A 19051-nucleotide genomic window follows, 5' to 3' on the forward strand; every position below is an offset into this window, starting at 1 on the left:
TGTTTTCTATCTACAAAGTATGATTGGATTATGATGATGAGTGTATGTATGTATGTACAAATAAGACCCCAACGCCACGCTATCTATTTTTCATGGACTGTATGTCATTAATTCCCAATCAACCGGACAAGACCAATAGCCGCCCCAGCAGCCACACCACCAACAAAACACATCTGTATACCTCCCCTGAGACTGGCGACGACATTGTCCCTCCCGAACCATCCACGCACCACCCCGGTCTTGATATACCCGAAGACGAACAGGGTGACACCCATGACAGCGACGCTAGAATACAGCGCGTCGATGACCTTCTCTGCGATGAAGTATGGGATCAGCGGAATGAACCCGCCCACGAAGTAACCTAGGGCCAGGGTGATAGCGGAGATCCAAGCCTGGTTACAATCTGGGGCAGATTCCTGATGGTGGAAGCGGATGAGGAAGTCTCGTAGTCGGTCGGGAGAATTGTGCAGCGAGGAGTCGATCTGCGCGATGGCGTCCTCCGGGATATCATAGACGGAAAAGATCGAATGTACGATGGATGAGATTTCGGAGGGGGAGGTTTCGATTAGATCGGTGGTTTCCCGTACGGTGGTTTGATAGGATTCACTGTGACCGTTAGATCTCATTCAATCTTGACTGAAACGTGTGGGAGAGACTTACGCTTCGCTCTTCGCCCCAACAAATCCCCCCAGCCCCATGGAAATGGCTCCCGCCGCCAACTCGGCCAGTCCACCGAGCACGACTACCTTGGTATCTCCCAGTGCAGAGAGACCGGCGCTCAGAGCAAACGGCACGGTCAACCCATCGGATAGACCGAGGATGGCATCGGACACGATGCGCGGGTTGATGCGCGATCGGGAACTGCCCGTGCTAGAGGAGGAGCGGGCATCCGGTGACGAGGATCGGAAGGTATGGTAGGACTGGGACTCGAGGTCGCGACCGTCATGATTTGAGGAGTCGGACAGTAATGGTTTGCCTTTGGGGTGTGTGAGCTTCATGGTATGGATGAACCAGGGATGATGGACAGGACGAACTGTACGGAGAGGATGAGGATTTTGAACGGGGGTAAAGGATTTGTTTTATGAAGAGAAGGGCCATGTTTCTTTCTCTCTATTTTCTTTTTTCTGTTTCTTTTCTGGGCTCTTTCTTTTATAGTAGAACCGTTGATGAGATGATATAGATCAACACTGACGTCAGCGGCAACAATAGAGAGGCATCGAAAGTCTGCAGAATGAATTCACAACAACGCAGCCCCAAATATCAAGAAACCAAAAAAGGGCCTGATGAAAAGAAACAATGCCATGCAAAACAACCATCCTACCATCCCTCTTATACCATCCATTCCATTGCACAATATGCGCTCGATCTTCTCTGCTGCAAATAGCGCCGGCCAATCAGCGCGCACATAATCGTCAGCATCCAACAGAGGGGCATTTCCTGTTCCCCAACGGTCCTTCCAGTCGTTTCCAATCATCGGGTAATGATTGGTGCTGTGCGGCGAAGATGACTTTCGGGATGAGGTGAGTGGTCGAGACGGTGAAAGTCGAGGTCAGTCTGAGGCTATTTTTTCGTAATGGTGACATGAGATTGATCAATGATTCCCGGTGTCTAGTACTAGGTAGTTAGTCAGGCTGCTTACTACGGCTAAGGTATTACCATAACAGACCATGGGCATTCTGAGGGGCTTGTTATGCATAATTGCCCAGGACAACTGGGTATGGTCAGCTCATGTGGAGTCGCATTATATCTCAAACTAATGAGAAAGATTTAGTAACTAGCAGTGAGCATTATCTACATCACTCGATCAGACGTCCAATTACAATAGTCATTAAAGTATTTAGGTCAGTCTATTTTGACAATAGTATCACAGAAGAACCCCCATCCCACTCTCTTCATACTAATCCTCATTTACAGAGCAATGGCAAGACCAAGAATACCTGCCGCACCAGCCAAGCTAAAAGCGACAGCACCGGTAGGGGCGGCACCACCCTCCGAAGCGGAGGACTTAGTGTCAGAGTTTGAAGACGAGTCTGAGGTTTTGGAGGCAGAGGCGCTGGCAGCGGTTCTGCTAGAGTCCTTGGAACCACCGGTTTCGGTAGCGGCAGCCGCGATGGAGAGAGCCTCTGAGGAGAGGTAGGCCTTGACATCCTTGGGGAGGTCGTCGTACCACTTGGGGTAGTGGCCTTCCTTGAATTCACTGGCGAAGGAGGAGACAGCGCTGGGGTTCTGCATCTCGCTCAAGAACGAGGTCGGGACGGCAGTCGCGAGCACCTGGGCGATCGAGGTAGGGATATCAGGGACAGCGACGTTGGAGGGACCAGCGAAACCGGTGGCGGTACTGCAATCAAACCAGTTAGCTTTGATTCGCATAATACGGATGACCATCCAAGAGATCTAGACAAGGCAACTCACAGAGAGTCCAGAGAGGACATGTACTCCTTATAATCCGGGTCGTTCTCTAAGAGGAGATCGGAGCTCTGGGAATCATCGGAGCTCTGGGAATCATCGGAGCTCTGCGACGATCTAGCAGCCAGAGCAGAGGCCGCCAGGAGCATCAACGAGAGAGTCTTGTACTGCATAGTGAAATAAAAGAGTCGAAATAAAAAGAGTGACTAAGTTGGTATTCGATTCGATGTCAGTCGAGGCTGAAAGGAAGGATGGGAGGAACTGCGTCCATGGCGACCTTCCCAGCCTTAAATAGCGCCATCCACACGAACCAAGACACGGTCAGCCATTTGGGAGCCCATCGATGTGTGGGTTCGACTCTGTATTCAAAGCACGATTCGCCCGTTAGCCCTCATCCAGCCAGCGATCGACATGGCAAAAGGGCAAGCAATCGCTGTGGTTCGTATTTAAACTTTGATTGGAATCAACCTAGAAACTGAGGCGCTGAGGCTGGCAGTCAAGGGCGGGATCGAGAGATGAGGCTCGTATTTCGACGGGAAATGGATGGTCTGGGCAGTTCAGTAGAAGGAACGCTAGCAATAGTCCGGTGGAGCTCGTGTTGAAGTTTTTGCATCCTTGCGCAAACTATCAGGACTGAAATCCGTTCACCTCAACAATCATGGTTTCATCTCACATGGATATATATATTAGGGGATGTACATTGAAGATAAATATTCTGGAAGAAGCATGGCTGAAATAGTCAGACTGCTCAAGATGTACTCCGTACGCATATGCCATTGAGCCTCTGGCCTATTCTTAGCTGGACCCATCTACGAAGTGCTTATCTGATCAATAGTTATTGTCAAGTGGGTATGCTTATGTCCAGGTCAGGCCATATAAGCTACTTCTCCCTGAATCTGGGAAGTTCCAAACATTCCTATCTCTGCTCCCGACAACGACACGATCTCTCACTACCTTGATAAGGTACGGAGTAGGATTATGAACACTTTTGTTTCTGTCAGGGTTATAACGAATAAAACCCTTCTCTTAAATCCACCACAAGAAGAGGACTCATAAGAAAATCAGGACACATCAAGACTTATCTCCCCCACTCTGCGCAAATGTTTCATATGATCCCTCTCCGACCCTGTATTTCTGGTCACAGACTATGCGCCAACTTGGACGTATTCCACAAAATTCCACTGCAGTATTAAACTCTGCCTCTACCAATTAGATGGTGATGCGACGATCACAACTAACTCCAATCTTGTTAAATGTCATTCTCTACCCCATAATGACAGAGCTAGCGCTTTGACACGGACCCCAACTGGAGGATACGAGCCTTTCATCATAAGATTTGCAAATAAAAGAAGATTAGGAACGGAAATGGGATAAACAATTCAGGGGCAAAACCCCTGATCTTGGTGCCAAGATACAACAAACCTACTAGCGCCTCCAGAAAAAGAAAACTTTAATCGAAGCCGCACATTCGTCCCGTGTCTTGGACTGAATGAATGGAATCCAAACGACGAATTTACCACGATGGGATAATTTGGTCTACTGTATTGCTTTTTTCTTGTTCTTTGCACTTTCTCGTACGGAGTAACTACAGTGGAAATGATCATTGATGCGTGGGGAGCGCACAGATGCAGGCAAAGGGTCTGACGCGTCATTTCGACTGCTAAACTACTTGTACTTTGCACGAAGTACTACTACTATATATCTCTAAATGAGTATAGAGTAAGTGCATATACACTTTCTCAATCCCTCCCTCGTACATTCATCCCCGGTAGAAAAGGTGGTCAGTGGTTCCAATACATATATTGCAGCTGTACGCAAGGCTGCCTCTTTTGTTTCTTCGATTCTCTTATTTATTTCTAGGTGTAAAAAATTGACTTCGTTTTCCTTTATAGCTCTTTTAACACATATTTATGTCCCTATTACGAAGTAGTAGCTAGACTTAAGCTATTGCGAAATCCTTAAAGTAGACAGAGCGAATGAATGTATTTATTTATTTAGAGGGGGGGAGTGAAATGGTAGCTTCCCAAGTTCTTCTCCAGAGAGAAGGGGAATAAAAAAGATATCGTCAGCGAGAGGATTCGAACCTCTGCACGCGAACGTAATGCATAGCTAATTGAAGAACCTTTAGATGGGCCCTCCGTTCGAGTGCATCGCCTTAACCACTCGGCCACACTGACTCCGGATGAAAACTCTTCCGAGAAAGTCTATCAAAATTTTGATGTTCTTCCATTCCCCTACTCGCTTACCAACCAATGAGAACCCGTGAAACCTCCATCCCGCAGGCATATAATTCAAAGTAAAGAAAGACCTACTGCCTTCGGGCATTTGGTCAATTTGAAACGATACAGAGAAGATTAGCATGGCCCCTGCACTAAGGATGACACGCTCAATCAAAGAGAAGCTACCAGTTTTTTTTTTATTACTCCCCTGTTTGATTTCAAGGTAGTGTGTTTTTTGGGTGATGATGGTGATTTTTCTGGGTATTCAAAGGTGACGGGTTCGAATCTCCTTTCACTCGATTTCTTTTTTTTTTTTGGGTACTTTTTTTTGTACGTTACAATGGGGTTAACCACCTGTGGAGTAAGAGCCATCCCAGCAGAAGCTACTGAGAGTAGAGACATAATCCATTATTTAATACAGATATTATCGGTTCGACTGAATTCTCTCAGTCAGTCTATGCACCCCCCTCTCTCTTCGCATACTCCTCCTCCATCCGCTCCTCGTACAATCGGTTCACCTCCTCCTTGCTCAGAGCTCCCTCGCTGCTATCGGGAGCAGCCCCCGCGCCTCCCGAGACCGGAGGATGGACCGCGCTGGAGGTTTCGATCGCGGTTTCGCTCCCTGAGAGAGTGGTAGGTGACGGCTCGGGTTCGTTGGTGAAGTGTGGCATTTTGTGCTTGATATAATAGGTATGCAGTGGAATAGGTGACTGGGTGTGGATTCTGAGGTAGGTACAGAGTACTCTGTGACCAACAATGTATGTTGTAGGAATGAAAGGTTCCTATTTATTTACTCCAGTGGCGAAAATGTTATTGGTGTATTATATAATCAGATATCCAGTCCATTCTAGTTAGTTAACTAATGTAACTTAGTTAACTAACCTATAACTAAAGCCAGAGCGGAGCCTATATACTCTTCATTTATTCAAAATCTTAAAATTTGACATCTCCTACACTATAGCACTTACTATAGCAGGGCCTTTATGGTTAAGTAGGAATAATTCCCATAATAAACTGGAGTCAGTCGGATTCATATTTACTATAAACCCCAGTAAGGCGGAGACGTAGATCGGATCCAAAATCCGGTGTCCTTTCAGTTAGAACCCACTTGACAACGCCCAAGAACCACCAATACTATTAATATAAGTGTCAACAATTGACGGATAGAAGGGTTGCATTCCTCAAAGCATTGGTCCTCAACCCACACCTGCTGTTACGTGAAAGACTGCAAATAACCTTAGCTACATTTGCGCTGTCATAGTGGCAGTGCTGTGTAAACTACAAGATTTATAAAGCTTCTCTTCTCCATACCCTCGCTCAAGGCGAAGAAATGATGAAAAGAAATCAGAACCACAAAGTGGAAAGTGCCAAAGAATACGCCTGTCAATGACCCGAAGGCCGTTGAACGGACTGTTCCGCCGCGCTGTGCAATGCAGGGACCAATCCGTGGTGGGCCGCCTTCTTGATCGCAGCCACCCAAACAAGGTAAGTATGAAGAAAAGAAAGAAGAAAAAAGTAAAAGAAGTTGGGGTGGCGATGGTATATATATGGGGTGGTGGGGCCAAAGAAATAGCGCTAGGCTAAGCGAGATCTTGCAGCACGATATGATTGGTTTGTCTTGTAGGATTATTTGTCAAGATAATGCTTAGTCAGTGGATTATTGATGCCTGGCAGCCTGATGGAAGCTCATTCGGATTGATGAGTGATAGTGTATATAGATTGTGTAGATTTATAGATGCCTTGGTAATTCATTTCTGTGGGAATCACACTATCCTACTCTACACCAGCTTAGATCCTACTTCTGACAATGACCACTTTATAACTTTCTATTATTGATCCACCTAGAGCAATAAGCTCACGTATACCATAGGTATGTATCTGGCTACATATATGGAGTAATAGGCTATGATAAATGTACCGTTTAGGCATTACACACATCCTATCCCATCGGGGAGCGCTGGGATCTACTCGGCACTAAGAGCAAGGCATGCATCCACTGCCAAACCAACCCTGACAAAACATCAGTCAGCTATCCATTACCCGTTCACAGGTCTCGATCAACGACTTACCTTTCTTCCTTAATTTTCACAACGTCGTCGATGACATCCCGGTCAAGATTGGGGAACATGTTCGACAACGTTTCCACTACATTATTATGCTCGGCCCGCTGGATTCTTCGCGCTTCCGCGTCCTCAGCGCTAGCCTGACGCGCAGCGGCATCCTGAGCGTCCAGGACCCGGCGCGGACGCTCAGCTGACGGCCGCCGCTCCTCGCCACTGTGCCGGGGAGGCTGATAGACGTTCGGACTCAGCCGCGGGGGCACACCAGGTTGCGGAGTCGCCGCAGGAGTCGCCGCGGGCTGAATCGGTTGTTCGACCGGCGAATCAGGCTCGTCGGAGAAGATCTTGCCGATGGTTGATAGCGGTTTCTGGATAGTGCGCAGGAGCCCTACCACAGGTGCGATGTCCTCATCGCTGGACTGTACAGCTTCCCGTCGGCCCCGTTGGATATCCGCTGAAGCTCGCGATGCCGCCTGGGAGCTTTCGGCCGAACGCTCCGTGTTTATCTTTGGATTCACAGATTCCAATTCTCGATTCTTCTCGGCGATGGCAGAGACGGCCGCTTCGACATTCCGCTCAAATTCTTCGTCGCTCACCGTCATGCTGGTCCGATCCAGTGTTTCAATGAATTGGATGGCTCCAGACTACGCCCAGCATCAGACCAGTTCTGCGAAATATACAGCTCCATACCACTTACCAGCGAAGACAGATAATAGCCAGCTTCTCCCGAGAGCTTATCCTGATTGCGAAAACGAAGAATATATTGGATATTAGAAACCAAGTGCTCAGGGCGGGCTTGTAGCACCACGTAGATTAATAATGGCACGAATGCATCGGCAGATGTATCGGCCTTCTTTGTATTCTTCAGGAGCCCTTGTGACAGTGTAAGTAACGGATGTCTCTATAGTGCACGGCAAACACAGCCACTTACCGACAATAACCTTGCAGCAATTCAAAATGCAGATGACTTTGTCTCGAGGTGCGCGATAGCCGTTGATCTTCAGAATCTCTGTCCGCTACATTAGAAAATACCCAGAGCGCGGGTGAATTCGACCCACCTTGTTGGGCGAGGTTTAGAAACCGACGACCGTGGGATCTCACGGGTGGTATGTCAAGATGCTCCTCCTTCACCCAGCTATAGATCCGCATCTTTTGGGCCAACACGTCATCACGCTCAATATCCTCCTGATGTTGCCCTCGTCGCCACGGGCCATGGAGTCGTTCCATCTCTCTTCGTTTGCTCCTACTGGCGCTCCGTGGAATCGACGGGGGTGAAGGTATAGCAGGGGAGAATGTTTGGGCATATAGTCGATTCATCACAAGCTTCTCCATTCCTTCCTTGGCGTTATCGAACTCGCTGTCCGAGACATCACGCCACACATCACACAAGGCCATCTTATTTGTAATAAAGGCCAGAAAATCGCTGATAATTTTCACCTGCTCATGAACCATCCACTGTCTCTTCCCAAACTCATTTAAAAAGGAACGCAAAAACTTGGCCACTGGATCCGCGGTGCGGTGCCGCAGCTGTTCCAGAAATCGGTGGAAGTCGAACGGCTGGTCAGGCTCCGGCTCCGGCGGCGGAGGCACAGTCGAGGTGGACGAACGCCGAGTCAAACTCGGTTCGCCGACCATAGGGCTTTTGTGTAGGCCTTTGGGTCCCGATGAGGTTTGTTTGTCAAGCGATGGGGACGACGCTTCCGCCTTGGTGTGCAGAGATTGAGTGCCCTCGCCTGGCATCTTGGAATGATCTAAACTAGACTGTCGTGGAGGAAAGTAATTCGGCCCATTGAGGAACTGTTCCGCTAGCTCCAGCCGAGGCGACATGATCTGATCTTGATCACCGCTGCGTGCAGGATCTTGGAATTGCCCCATGATATTCTGGATCTCCGACTGGGAGTCATCTTCTCGGAAACCCTCATTCTTGGTTTTATTCCGTTGTCCCTGGCTTTCAGGGACTTCTGGCAATTCCTTTTCTGACCACTCCGGGGGCACTTTGGTCGGTGACTGGGGCTTGGGCTGAAGGTAGGCGTCGTCCTTCTCCGGTGGTGGAGGAGGGACGTCGCTCCCCGGCGACGAGGTGCGGTCTGAAGTATTGGTTGATATTGAAAGTCCCTTCATCCGTCCAGAGAGCAGCTCTGGCTTAGGGATGGTGATTGATGACTCCAGATCAGATGGCGCCGGCACCACACCCGGGGATTCTGTAGCATCCTCCTGTGATCCATCTTGTGTATTTTCCTCCATCCTGGTCTGGGACATGTTCTGGTAATCCCGGGGCGCTGCGGAAGAGCTCTGCGACTCGGTCGTCGATTCGATGCCGATCGAGGTCACTGGTGGATAGGGCTGTTTTCCCTCATGTTGAATACCCCCTTGTCCACCGGAAGCTGAGGAATCCAATGTCCCTGTCGCAGACATAAGCTACCACATGCACGCTGACGTTCGAAGAAAGACGCTGGAAAAGAAGCACTTCAAACAAAACCACGGAGCATTATGAGGGGAACCATTCAGCGAGGTCAATCTCGGGCTGTCACGAACTTGACAACAAGTGTCTGCCGGGCCAGCGGTTGCGATTGTAGAATCACAGAGAAGCTGAGGAGTCGATCCAACTCGTTGGTTCGTCCGATTGTTTCGTTTCGTCCTGGAGAAGGAGGAGAACCGAAGGATGACAGCCAGCCAGCCGGGATCATTGTTCCACCGAGATCCGTCTCCGAACGGTTTCTGCGTTGCTTCCCTTCACCCCAATTCAACCAACCCCCCTGGATGCCGTTGTGGTTCGCAGGCAGTCCACACGATGTGTGGCATCTTCTTCTCCTTGAGCACATCTGGATCCGTACTTCCTAACGAGGAAACCTGTTGCTTGCTACGGAATCGAGGCCCAGACAGCTTCCAGGTCCATACCCTCCAGCATGAGTCCCGTCATGCAAGGGCTCCCATCTGGCTCACATTTGTCTCCACTGTCTTGTCCATGAGAGGCGATCATGTTGTTTCGCAGCCTCTTGTGGACTCCGCGACACAGTCTGTGTTGTGCTGGAATGGGGACGCCTGGAAGGTCGCTGGTAAACAAATCCAGGGCAATGACACTGAGGTGATTTTCAACTTATTGCTGCAGGCTGCGACGGGTCCTTCCGCTTCAAGCATTTCTGGGAGCTCTAATCCCAAAGATGCCGTACAGAGCGTGGCAGATGTTATCAGCTGTATTTCGGGGCCCTTTGCCTTCATATTCTTTGATGCGGTCAACTCCAGGCTATTTTTCAGTAGGGACTGTCTCGGACGACGCTCACTACTTCAGGGCCGTGATGAGGCTGGCTCCTTGAGGATCTGTAGCCTTTGTGACAGCAGTACCACTACACATTTTGAGGAGGTCGGCACAAACGGGATGCATATGATTGACTTGACGCAGACTCTATTACAGGATGGCCTTGAAGTCAGCTCTGGCACGCGCCGTAATCCTTTCGAGATCGAGGGGATTCAAACGCTACCCTGGAACCACACTGCTGATATGCCAGCAAGTCTTCATATGGTACTACCCTCCTTGCACCTCCGACTTCAATACGCACGCTTACGAGTCAGGCAGAAAAATCCAATTCCCCCAATGAATATGTCCCCACCAGACGGGATACCTCCTCAGCTAAGTGTTGAGTCTCCTTCTGTTAAACATATAGAGCAGAAACTCCGTCAATCCCTCGCTTTAAGAGTTCAGAATGTCGGAGAACCCCCTGGAGTCACCGCTGAAAGCAATGTGAAAGTTGCAGTTCTGTTTTCTGGCGGTCTCGATTGCACACTGCTTGCCCGGATTTCCCATGAGCTGCTGCCGTGCGACGAGACCATCGACCTACTGAATGTCGCATTTGAGAACCCGCGTGTTGTTGCGGCAGCGGCCGCCAGTAAGGAAGCAAAAGCGACCTCGGTGTATGAAAGCTGCCCCGATCGTATCACCGGACGAGCAACTCATGCAGAACTTCAGAAGGTCTGCCCAGGCCGCAACTGGCGATTTGTCGCAATAGACATTCCCTATAGTGAGACGGTTGCATACCGTGACACCGTAAAGCGCCTGATGAGGCCGCACAATACGGAGATGGACCTGTCCATCGCATGTGCACTGTATTTTGCCTCGCGCGGACAAGGCGTGGCATTTGACAGTCGTCCAGGTGACACTAAGCCCACCCCGTATACGTATACGACGGCCGCTCGCGTTCTCCTCTCCGGTCTCGGAGCCGATGAGCTTTTTGCAGGCTACGCGAGACACGGAATAGCATTTGCACGTAACGGGTTCGAAGGTCTCCTAGATGAGATTCGCCTAGACGTGAGCCGTCTCGGCCAGCGAAATCTGGGTCGTGATAACCGCGTCATTGCCCACTGGGGCCGCGAAGCGCGATACCCATTTTTGGACGAAGAATTCGTGGCGTGGGTTGCACAAGCTCCGGTTTGGGAGAAATGCGGATTTGGACTTCCCCCGCTCCAGACAGACGGCGAGGAGACGTCTACAAGCTCGATAGAATCCGGGCTTGACTCGGAGAAGAAAGCGCTTCGTTTGGTGGCGCTGATGCTAGGAATGCAGCATGTAGCTTATGAGAAGAAAAGAGCCATCCAGTTTGGGTCCCGGACAGCAAAGATGGAAAAGGGAAAAGTTAAAGGGACCGATGCCCTCAGCTGAATCAGCTTCCTCGCGACTTCCTAACCCGAGAATGACGATTGATGGACCAGCTATGATGACAAACATGAATCAGATACTTCTGAGACTTCCTCTTTAAACTCATCCACTTCTGTCTTCCATTGATCGTTGCGCATGTATTCCGAAAGCTGTCAGTTTATCCGTTCATTTGATTGGACTGTAACCGCCTTTCCATTATCTCTAACTCCCTGCATTGACATGTTCGAAGCGAGAGAATAGCGATAATAGAATTGGACCGGTTCTTCACTTGATTGAGGGATGACTGGTCAGCTAGTCTTGTTCGAGAGAACAAGGGTTACGTTGCATTACTAATGGTAATGATGCTTCGAGGATGAACGAGAGTAGAGGAGCCAAAGAGGTCGGGTCAATGAGGTACGTTAAAAGGCAAGTCTGAGCTGTGTGCATTTGTTCTCAATGCTTGAGTAGACTAGATTAGACTGTACTATATGCACTTCAGTACCATTATCCATCTACCGTGACCTAAACTTTACCTACAGGGCAGCGTCTTCCAAAATATCAATTTGGAACGAACTCATAATACACAATATACGGAAAGGGACGGGGTCAGAAACAGAGGTCCAATTTAAAGAAACAACAAATATTTGACTCTACATCTATTAACACCAGGGGGGAACAGGAGGGCTTTAAAATATCCTTTCTCGGCCTGCCCTGGTGGATACCAAATTTGAACCCCCTGGGGGGCATTGGACAAGAGGTCTGCCCTTGTGCTCCTCACAGATTCACACTTCTCGCTATCCAAGCTCACTGCCCTAAACTTGGTGACAAGTGCAGGTGTAACGCCCGTGTTTGGTTTTACCACTGGGACGTCAAGGCTGAGGAACGCTGGGGGTCCCTTAAACACTATAATGGACCGTACTCGCTTCATCCCTTGGAAACTGTTTTCCGACCCAATGGAATATCACGACATTGTTGGATAGGTTCTGTAGCAAGAATGTCCTCCATCATTGAATTCGTTACTTTGAGGGCCGAACGATTCTGTAAAGAATATGCTCGGTTTTTTTGTTCCTTAGATCGTGGAGATTAGGGCGTCAAAGCAACGGATACGAACTTTTCGACCACTAATATTAAAGGCCAGTTCCACTTGAAGACCCATCCTTTGGGGCCATGGGCTTGCTTGGCTGATGTCTTTAGGTGGGAGAATTCTGAGGGATTGAATACCTATTGCTGCTACTCCCAAAGGGAGAACTGTTCAGATAGTTAGGTCCGTAAGAGAGCTTAAGCCATACCCACGGCCTATCGCCAAGCAAAGGGGTTTGTCCTCCAGGGTCCAACCATTTTCAGAGGGTTGGGTCATAGCCAACTTTAGCTCTAGGTCTGGCTGTCAATTCAGCTGCTTTTGTAGGTACGGCTTTTGGACCGGCACCATTGCGGGTGCTGTTGCCTCAACCGCAGCAGGATCTACACAATTTCTTAGGATTCAGAGAGGGATTGGATGGGGTCTGGTTACTAGCCCTATCGTATTTCCCCTGCCGGCCAGAGGTAAACAGAGGTCCTGAATCCCCTCCGGTGCAAGCATCCTGACCTTACGGAGAATCTCCTTTAATTTCTTACGCTCTTTGCGAGCTTTCTTGCGGGCGATCCGGGCCAGTTTGTCCCGGATGTCCTTAATTCTGTCTTCAATCTTAATGATGTCTAAGTTCTTATCTTGCGAGCGTTCAGTAACTGGTAGTTATCCAATTACAGAAGGGTTCTAGATATCCTGTTGCCTCATAACTAGTGGAACTTAACAAGTTAAGTTTATACGGTCCCCTGTAGAAGAGATTTGTTGGTATTACCCAACAAATAAAGCTCTTATGACACCACTTTGCGACGTTTGCAGTTGGGTGAGTTGTATTTGTGGGTGAAGTCTGTTGTTCCCCGGGCCGAGATGGTCCAGGGCACTATCCCCTTGGCTGGCAGCGCTAGTCGTCGTTAGCGTCCTTTTTCTGCCGCAAATGACACGCCCGCTTCATCTAACACCACATACCGTAGAATTGAATGAAATATAAATATTTAAGCTATCTATGAACAATTTACATCCTTCTCACCTAAAGGGGGTCGTGGTGTATGAAAATCAGCCCAACATGACCTTATGTCAGGCCTGCATAAGGGAATTCTGCAGGTCTTGCAGCAATATACTGTGTGGAATTGCTTTGGAATAGTATGACCTCGAGCCTTTGCTCTTTGAACCCGTACAACACATAAATGGCACCATTTGCGAGGGTGAATCCTCTCAACCTGATGATCACCTTCATCTAATGGTTGAACTGAGCTATGTTTTCGCTTTCGTTGAAGTAATTCCTCTGATCCTTGCTTAAATAGCTCCCTGTACAGACCTTTTCGAAATTCAAGATGAGTGATCTCCTTCATACCTTGCTGTCTGCGGGCCATCTTTGCAATGCAATAAGCATTAATAATAGCTATGTCAAGTATCCAAAAGAATATAGGCCACCATGAGCGTAAACATCTTTGATGAGTTTCATAGCTTGCACGTAGTTGATTTGCACGATCCACCCCTCCCATATGATAGTTGTAATCATCATAATCCGGGGTATTGGAAGTTCCTTGGTAGGCTGATCACCAATGGCTGACGGGCAACTTTTGCACTGGTTGAGGTCTTAGCAGTGGGCGTTTGCGCAAGCGAGGAATCCAATCAGTTGGCTTGTGTACAGTATGTACAGTTGATAATGCAGTAACAATATTATTATCTTGCCATGCAATACACAACACAGAATCAGTATCAGAGTCAACACCTGCAGGAGCTGCATATAAAGTATTCCATGGTTGAGGCTTTTTTGAATCCTTTAGCATACAAAGGGCCTTTGGAAATAGCTTTTTAGATGCATTTGGTCGGGTAGTTCCACAAGCACCAATCCCAAGCTGCCGAAGATAATTGAATAAAGGAATAGTTGAAAAGTAGTTGTCCATATAGATTGTGTAGTTATTATGTTGAGATGGCAGACCTTCTTGTGCAAGTTGAACAACCATAGATCCAGTAAGAGTTAAATTCTCAATATCATGCTTTTTAACCTCCACAAGGGACTTGTGACGGCTTGCCCATATCCAGTATAGAATATAGCCTTGATCTGCAATGGCAAAGAGCTTATATCCTTGCTTAATTGGCTTATTTGGCATCTTAAAGGTATGACAAGAACGCCCAAAGCCGCGAATCATTGTCTCATCTATAGAGACTGCATTTGAAGGCTTCCAGTGCTGTAAACAGGCTGTGCGAAGCCTAGCTGCAAAAGGCTCTAGCTTATACCACCACATCTGATTTGGCTTAAGATTAAGCCTTATAGCCTCTTGTACAGCAGCCTCAGGATCAGGATCTGCAACGTGGAAGTATCGCTTGATTTGCTGAAATCGTTTTAACCCCATAAATCTTCGAGGCATATGGAATGGCTCCTCGCTAGTCTGCCAGTAATCCTCATCACTAGGAGATATATGGACTCCCATATAAATTAGGATTGCAAGAAAGATCTGAATCTCTGAAACTGTAGTGTTATGCCATTCTCTCGTCCAGATTCGCCAGCGTTCTTAGCCTTTGCATATTTGTTGGTATTGGATGACAATAATGCAATTAATTCTTGGGAGATAAACAAGGAGAATAGACTGTATGAGCTTTCAATATCAACCCCAGGTGGTAATTGTACTAGAGGAGGGAAAGGCTCAGCCATTTTAAGAGGCTTGAACTTGACATCTTGGTATTGAGGTATTTCATGAAGAATCTCTGCTAGATTAAGCTTTGCAGCATTTTCTTCTTCCTTCTTAGAAATAGGAGGAGGAGATACAGAGGCATTAGATGGAGCCACAGAGGAGCTATATAATAAAGGCTCTTCTGCCTCATCTAGAGGCAGACCCCATAAATCCATTATACACAAAAATGCATTGGTATGAATAGGAGGTGCGTGGGAATTTAGATAAATAAGGCTATTCCCAAGTAGGAAGAAAGCGGTGAAAGCTAACTGACCAATAAAACTACACATAACAAAATTACCGCTAACGACGACTAGCGCTGCCAGCCAAGGGGATAATGGCCCTATTCCTAATTAGGCTTACTGCATAATAGCAAGATTCTATGTATCAGTTTGGTCATGTTTGTTGTGTTGTATGTCTTTATTTGAAGGCGCAGCCTCACATGGATATACATACACATATACATATACGTACGTACTAGATGTAATTTATGCAGATATTAAAGCTATTCAAAAATTGCTAATTGAATTGATGGACTCCCAATATTCTTGATCCATGGTGCATCTCGTACCGAACGGGAGATTGCACGGCCTTTGATATAGAAAAAAGAAGCAAGTAATTACGTGATGAGAAATCGGTCTGATGAGAATATATAGCTAGTACCTCCGGATAGAATTAATCTTCGACTAGAACATTCAGTTCAAAGTTTGGAGGGGCACCTCTGTTTCAAGGATCTTGTGCATATACTATTTCAGTCCATATTATATACCTGACCTACTCCGTAGTACCAGTTCCGATACTTCGGTCAAGGCCAGATTAAATTACTTACAGAGTATTGCGCACTTTGTCAAGATGAATCAAGATAATCGAAATTCATTGACAGTTTGGTTTAAGTTTAGACAATTAAACTGATTAAGACCTAATACTAATACCAAACAGTCAAACAACATCAAGGTTATAATTAAAGGCCACGAGTCAATCCAGTCGCAGGAGACGTCAGAACCGGCCAACCCAGCAGATAGTAGAAAAAAAAACATCCATCGTGAACGGGACGACAATAAAAACTAGCAAAATACTGGCACTGAATCGTGACCAGGACACAAAAGAAAACTTTTATCCTGCCAGCAGTGTCCTCATCGGTACCAATTCCAGGACGCAAACTGCAACTGCTGGCATTCAGGTTGACGTAAGGCATCCAAGTCCCCGCCCACCACAAACCATATCTCATCAAACAGAAACAGAATGATACATGACGTTATTACTTAAACCAAAGCATTTTTATTTCTTTTTTTTTTTGTCCTTTTTCGTGTTCTCTCGTTTTTGTTTAAGCGTTGCTTTGCGCTTGGGCCAAAGCCTTCCAGTACTGCTCACGCTGCTGCGCTTCTTCCAAAGATTTCTCCAGCTCAGCGATGCGGCGCTCCATCTCATCTTGCCGCTCCAGCTTGCGAGCACGAGACTTACGTGCAGCCTCAGTATTGCGAGCTCGCTTCAATGCCACAGGGTCGTCCGAGTTGAATTTGATCGGAGGGAGTGGCTTGCGCTGACGCGCATTGACACCGGCAACAGTGGAGGGCTTGGTTGCTGCCTTGGAAGATGGCGATGGAGCACGAGAAACCGTCGAACGTACCCTCGGCGAGGGAGGCGACGACTCCTCCGTCTTCTTAGAGGGAAGTGTAGAGATTTCTAAACTTGTCGAGTCGAAAGCGACGGAGAATGCGTCCTGAGGGGGGAAGAGCGAATCCCACTCCTCATGGCCGGGGACTAGTTCCATGTCCGTGGCGAACATGGGGGAAGTATCTTGACTAAAGTAACCTGGCGATTCGAATGAGGGTGTGCTGAGATCAGTAAAGGAAGTCGACGGGGGCGCCGAAGCATCCATCAACAGATCCTTCGGAGAGATGGTACCCGAAGGAACATCCGTCATGGGGTCTTTGGATCCCATGATCCCAGTGGGGATCTGCTGAGGCGACAGCATGGAAAGATCGAAGTCGCTCCCAAATTGATCGGAGGGGAGGTCAAAGAGATCGGGAAGATCTGCACCATTAGCATCCGACGGATAACAACATGCATATAATATCGACTTACCCTGAGCCATGTTGGGAGCAGACATCATACGACGATGATAGGACGATTGTAACTGCTGTTTCTGATAAGACGAAAGATGGGTAGGACTATTGAACGGAGGGACGGGTGGGCGATAAGACGAGGCGGAATTCGGCGCAGAATTCGAAGCCACAGAAGCGGCGTGAAGACGCAAGAGGTTCTTCCGACTGGAGAGACTAGACCGATGAGACGAAGACAGATGAAACCCGGCAGACTGCGAGGCAAGTCTGGCCACACGGGGTACCTGAACAGGCGAACTGGCAAACTGCTGCTGTTGCTGCAGACCAATAGAATGTCGGCGAGAAAGGTGCCCGGAACGAACCAGAAATGGATGATAGGCAGCTAGTCTAGGGGTAGTACTGGAGGGTGCTGGCGCACGCGAGTCCCTGGGAGAAGGCTGGGGACACGGGGGATATAGAACGAAGTCCTCCTGTGGAGAGCTGTTGCTGTCGATCTTGTCGTTGCAATTCGAAATCTGAGCCAAGGGCTGTGGGGGCGGGGGTGTTGGAAGCCATTGTTGCTGGTAGTTATCCGTGTTGAACGACGTGACGTCGAACGAGGTAATGTTGTTCGGGGAACTTGAGCTACGCGATGCGTTGCAGAAGTTCAGAGGTCCTGGGGCAGGAGACTCTGAAGGAAGAAGAGAGGAGAGTTTGGTTGAAGACGAGGTCCGTGAAGGATCTATGATGTCTGTCTCAGAAGAGAAAGACGAGTTTTGTCCGGGGGACGTGTTTAGAAGGCCATTTTGAACGATATAATGAAATGCAAGTTCTTGGTCAATCAGTGGATGTATGGTGACAGGGATATTAGATAGATTGGATAGAGTGAAAAGGGGAGATGTGGATGAGAAAAAAAGGAAATGAAAAGCGCCAGGCATCGACGGGGAATCAGGCACTTCTTAAACGCCTGAATGTGCGCTCGCTGATGGCTGACCGGCCAATCACCGACCAGGACGTCCCCGCCTGTCGCCCTAGCCTGATCAGGGAAGACGCAATTTGGACTCCGTCAGCAGGTGTGAGTCATAAGGCCAACCCGGCTGTGGATTGGCCACATCGCCCGCAAGTGGATCCCGACCAGGCTTCCAGGCATTCCGTGCCTGGACTTTGTATCTACTAGGTACTCCTAACTTTTGGAGAGTCTATGAAGTCCATCCCAGTACTTAGTACTACGTACTACACACACTAGGGACGTAGTAGAGAGCAGGTACCTTCGGAGAACCACCGCAGCACTTGCGCCAATGCATGGGCACAAGTCACGGGCGGGTAAATGGCCCCGGCGAACATTCATTCTGCCATTGACCAATGACGGATGGTAGCGAGGCGGCAGCCTGGAACCCGCCTCGCATACTAACACAGCCTCTGTCGGGGTCTGTTTTGGGAGGGCGCCTGGGAGGGGGAAGAGAGCCGCATTGGCGGATGAATAATCCAACTCCGTCTTGTTGTCGTGGAAGGGCGCGAGGTCAAACTCGATCGGGCAATGAGTTTCCCTACGCTCCGTTCTAGGTGGACAGATGCAGATATTTTGGTAGTTGATCAAGCACACCGATCCTCTTCCTGTTAGTCTCTTCTGGAATCAATATTCAATCCAGTGAGAAATACTCCATACGACTTTCTCCGTTGGAACTTTCAACATCGTTTATGAGAAAATTCTTACACGACGGTCCCATGGTCCAACCACACTAGTCTCTGGTCCGCAGAAACAAAAGTTTAGTTAGTTCTCTGGACAAGATACGAGCCCGATCCATATTAATAATTCAATTAGTTAATTCCATCTCGTATACCGTTGTGTACATTCTCCATTATCCTTGCTGGTACAGGACTACTTATGGAGTACTTCGTATATTATAAATCCACCTCTAAATCTACCTCTCAGTCTTCTCTGGGTGAAACTGAAAG

The 19051-nt window shown here is 48.2% G+C and overlaps 6 protein-coding genes and 1 non-coding gene across 7 annotated transcripts; 1 reads left to right on the forward strand and 6 right to left on the reverse strand.

Annotated features, from left to right (window-relative positions):
- Positions 1–107: 107 nt before the first annotated feature.
- On the reverse strand, positions 108–998 carry ATNIH1004_008792 (VIT1/CCC1 transporter family protein; the record flags this gene model as incomplete). The annotated part of the gene is made up of 2 exons (XM_033573396.1): positions 108–606; positions 661–998. The coding sequence occupies 2 exons, from the start codon at positions 996–998 to the stop codon at positions 108–110; spliced, it is 837 nt and encodes a 278-aa protein (XP_033423948.1).
- Positions 999–1908: 910 nt separating this feature from the next.
- On the reverse strand, positions 1909–2579 carry ATNIH1004_008793 (uncharacterized protein; the record flags this gene model as incomplete). The annotated part of the gene is made up of 2 exons (XM_033573397.1): positions 1909–2338; positions 2413–2579. The coding sequence occupies 2 exons, from the start codon at positions 2577–2579 to the stop codon at positions 1909–1911; spliced, it is 597 nt and encodes a 198-aa protein (XP_033423949.1).
- A 1890-nt stretch (positions 2580–4469) lies between these two features.
- ATNIH1004_008794 lies at positions 4470–4583 on the reverse strand. Its single transcript has one exon. It is a non-coding gene; the product is annotated as a tRNA-Ser (tRNA).
- Positions 4584–5033: 450 nt separating this feature from the next.
- ATNIH1004_008795 (uncharacterized protein) lies at positions 5034–5296 on the reverse strand (the record flags this gene model as incomplete). Its single annotated transcript, XM_033573398.1, has 2 exons — positions 5034–5061; positions 5109–5296. The coding sequence occupies 2 exons, from the start codon at positions 5294–5296 to the stop codon at positions 5034–5036; spliced, it is 216 nt and encodes a 71-aa protein (XP_033423950.1).
- Positions 5297–6589: 1293 nt separating this feature from the next.
- Positions 6590–9189, reverse strand: ATNIH1004_008796 (guanine nucleotide exchange factor VPS9; the record flags this gene model as incomplete). Its single annotated transcript, XM_033573399.1, has 6 exons — positions 6590–6635; positions 6695–7329; positions 7383–7558; positions 7617–7694; positions 7744–9087; positions 9165–9189. 6 exons carry the CDS (start codon positions 9187–9189, stop codon positions 6590–6592), a joined length of 2304 nt encoding a protein of 767 aa, XP_033423951.1.
- A 287-nt stretch (positions 9190–9476) lies between these two features.
- On the forward strand, positions 9477–11339 carry ATNIH1004_008797 (asparagine synthetase domain-containing protein; the record flags this gene model as incomplete). Its single annotated transcript, XM_033573400.1, has 1 exon — positions 9477–11339. The coding sequence occupies one exon, from the start codon at positions 9477–9479 to the stop codon at positions 11337–11339; it is 1863 nt and encodes a 620-aa protein (XP_033423952.1).
- A 5038-nt stretch (positions 11340–16377) lies between these two features.
- Positions 16378–18822, reverse strand: cpcA (amino acid starvation-responsive transcription factor GCN4; the record flags this gene model as incomplete). The annotated part of the gene is made up of 3 exons (XM_033573401.1): positions 16378–17087; positions 17139–17927; positions 18765–18822. The coding sequence occupies 3 exons, from the start codon at positions 18820–18822 to the stop codon at positions 16378–16380; spliced, it is 1557 nt and encodes a 518-aa protein (XP_033423953.1).
- Between the last annotated feature and the right edge of the window lie 229 nt (positions 18823–19051).

The sequence above is a fragment of the Aspergillus tanneri genome (genome assembly GCF_003426965.1).
Source record: "Aspergillus tanneri strain NIH1004 chromosome Unknown AapTan_6_pilon_pilon_pilon, whole genome shotgun sequence".
NCBI classification, from domain to species: Eukaryota; Fungi; Ascomycota; class Eurotiomycetes; order Eurotiales; family Aspergillaceae; genus Aspergillus; species Aspergillus tanneri.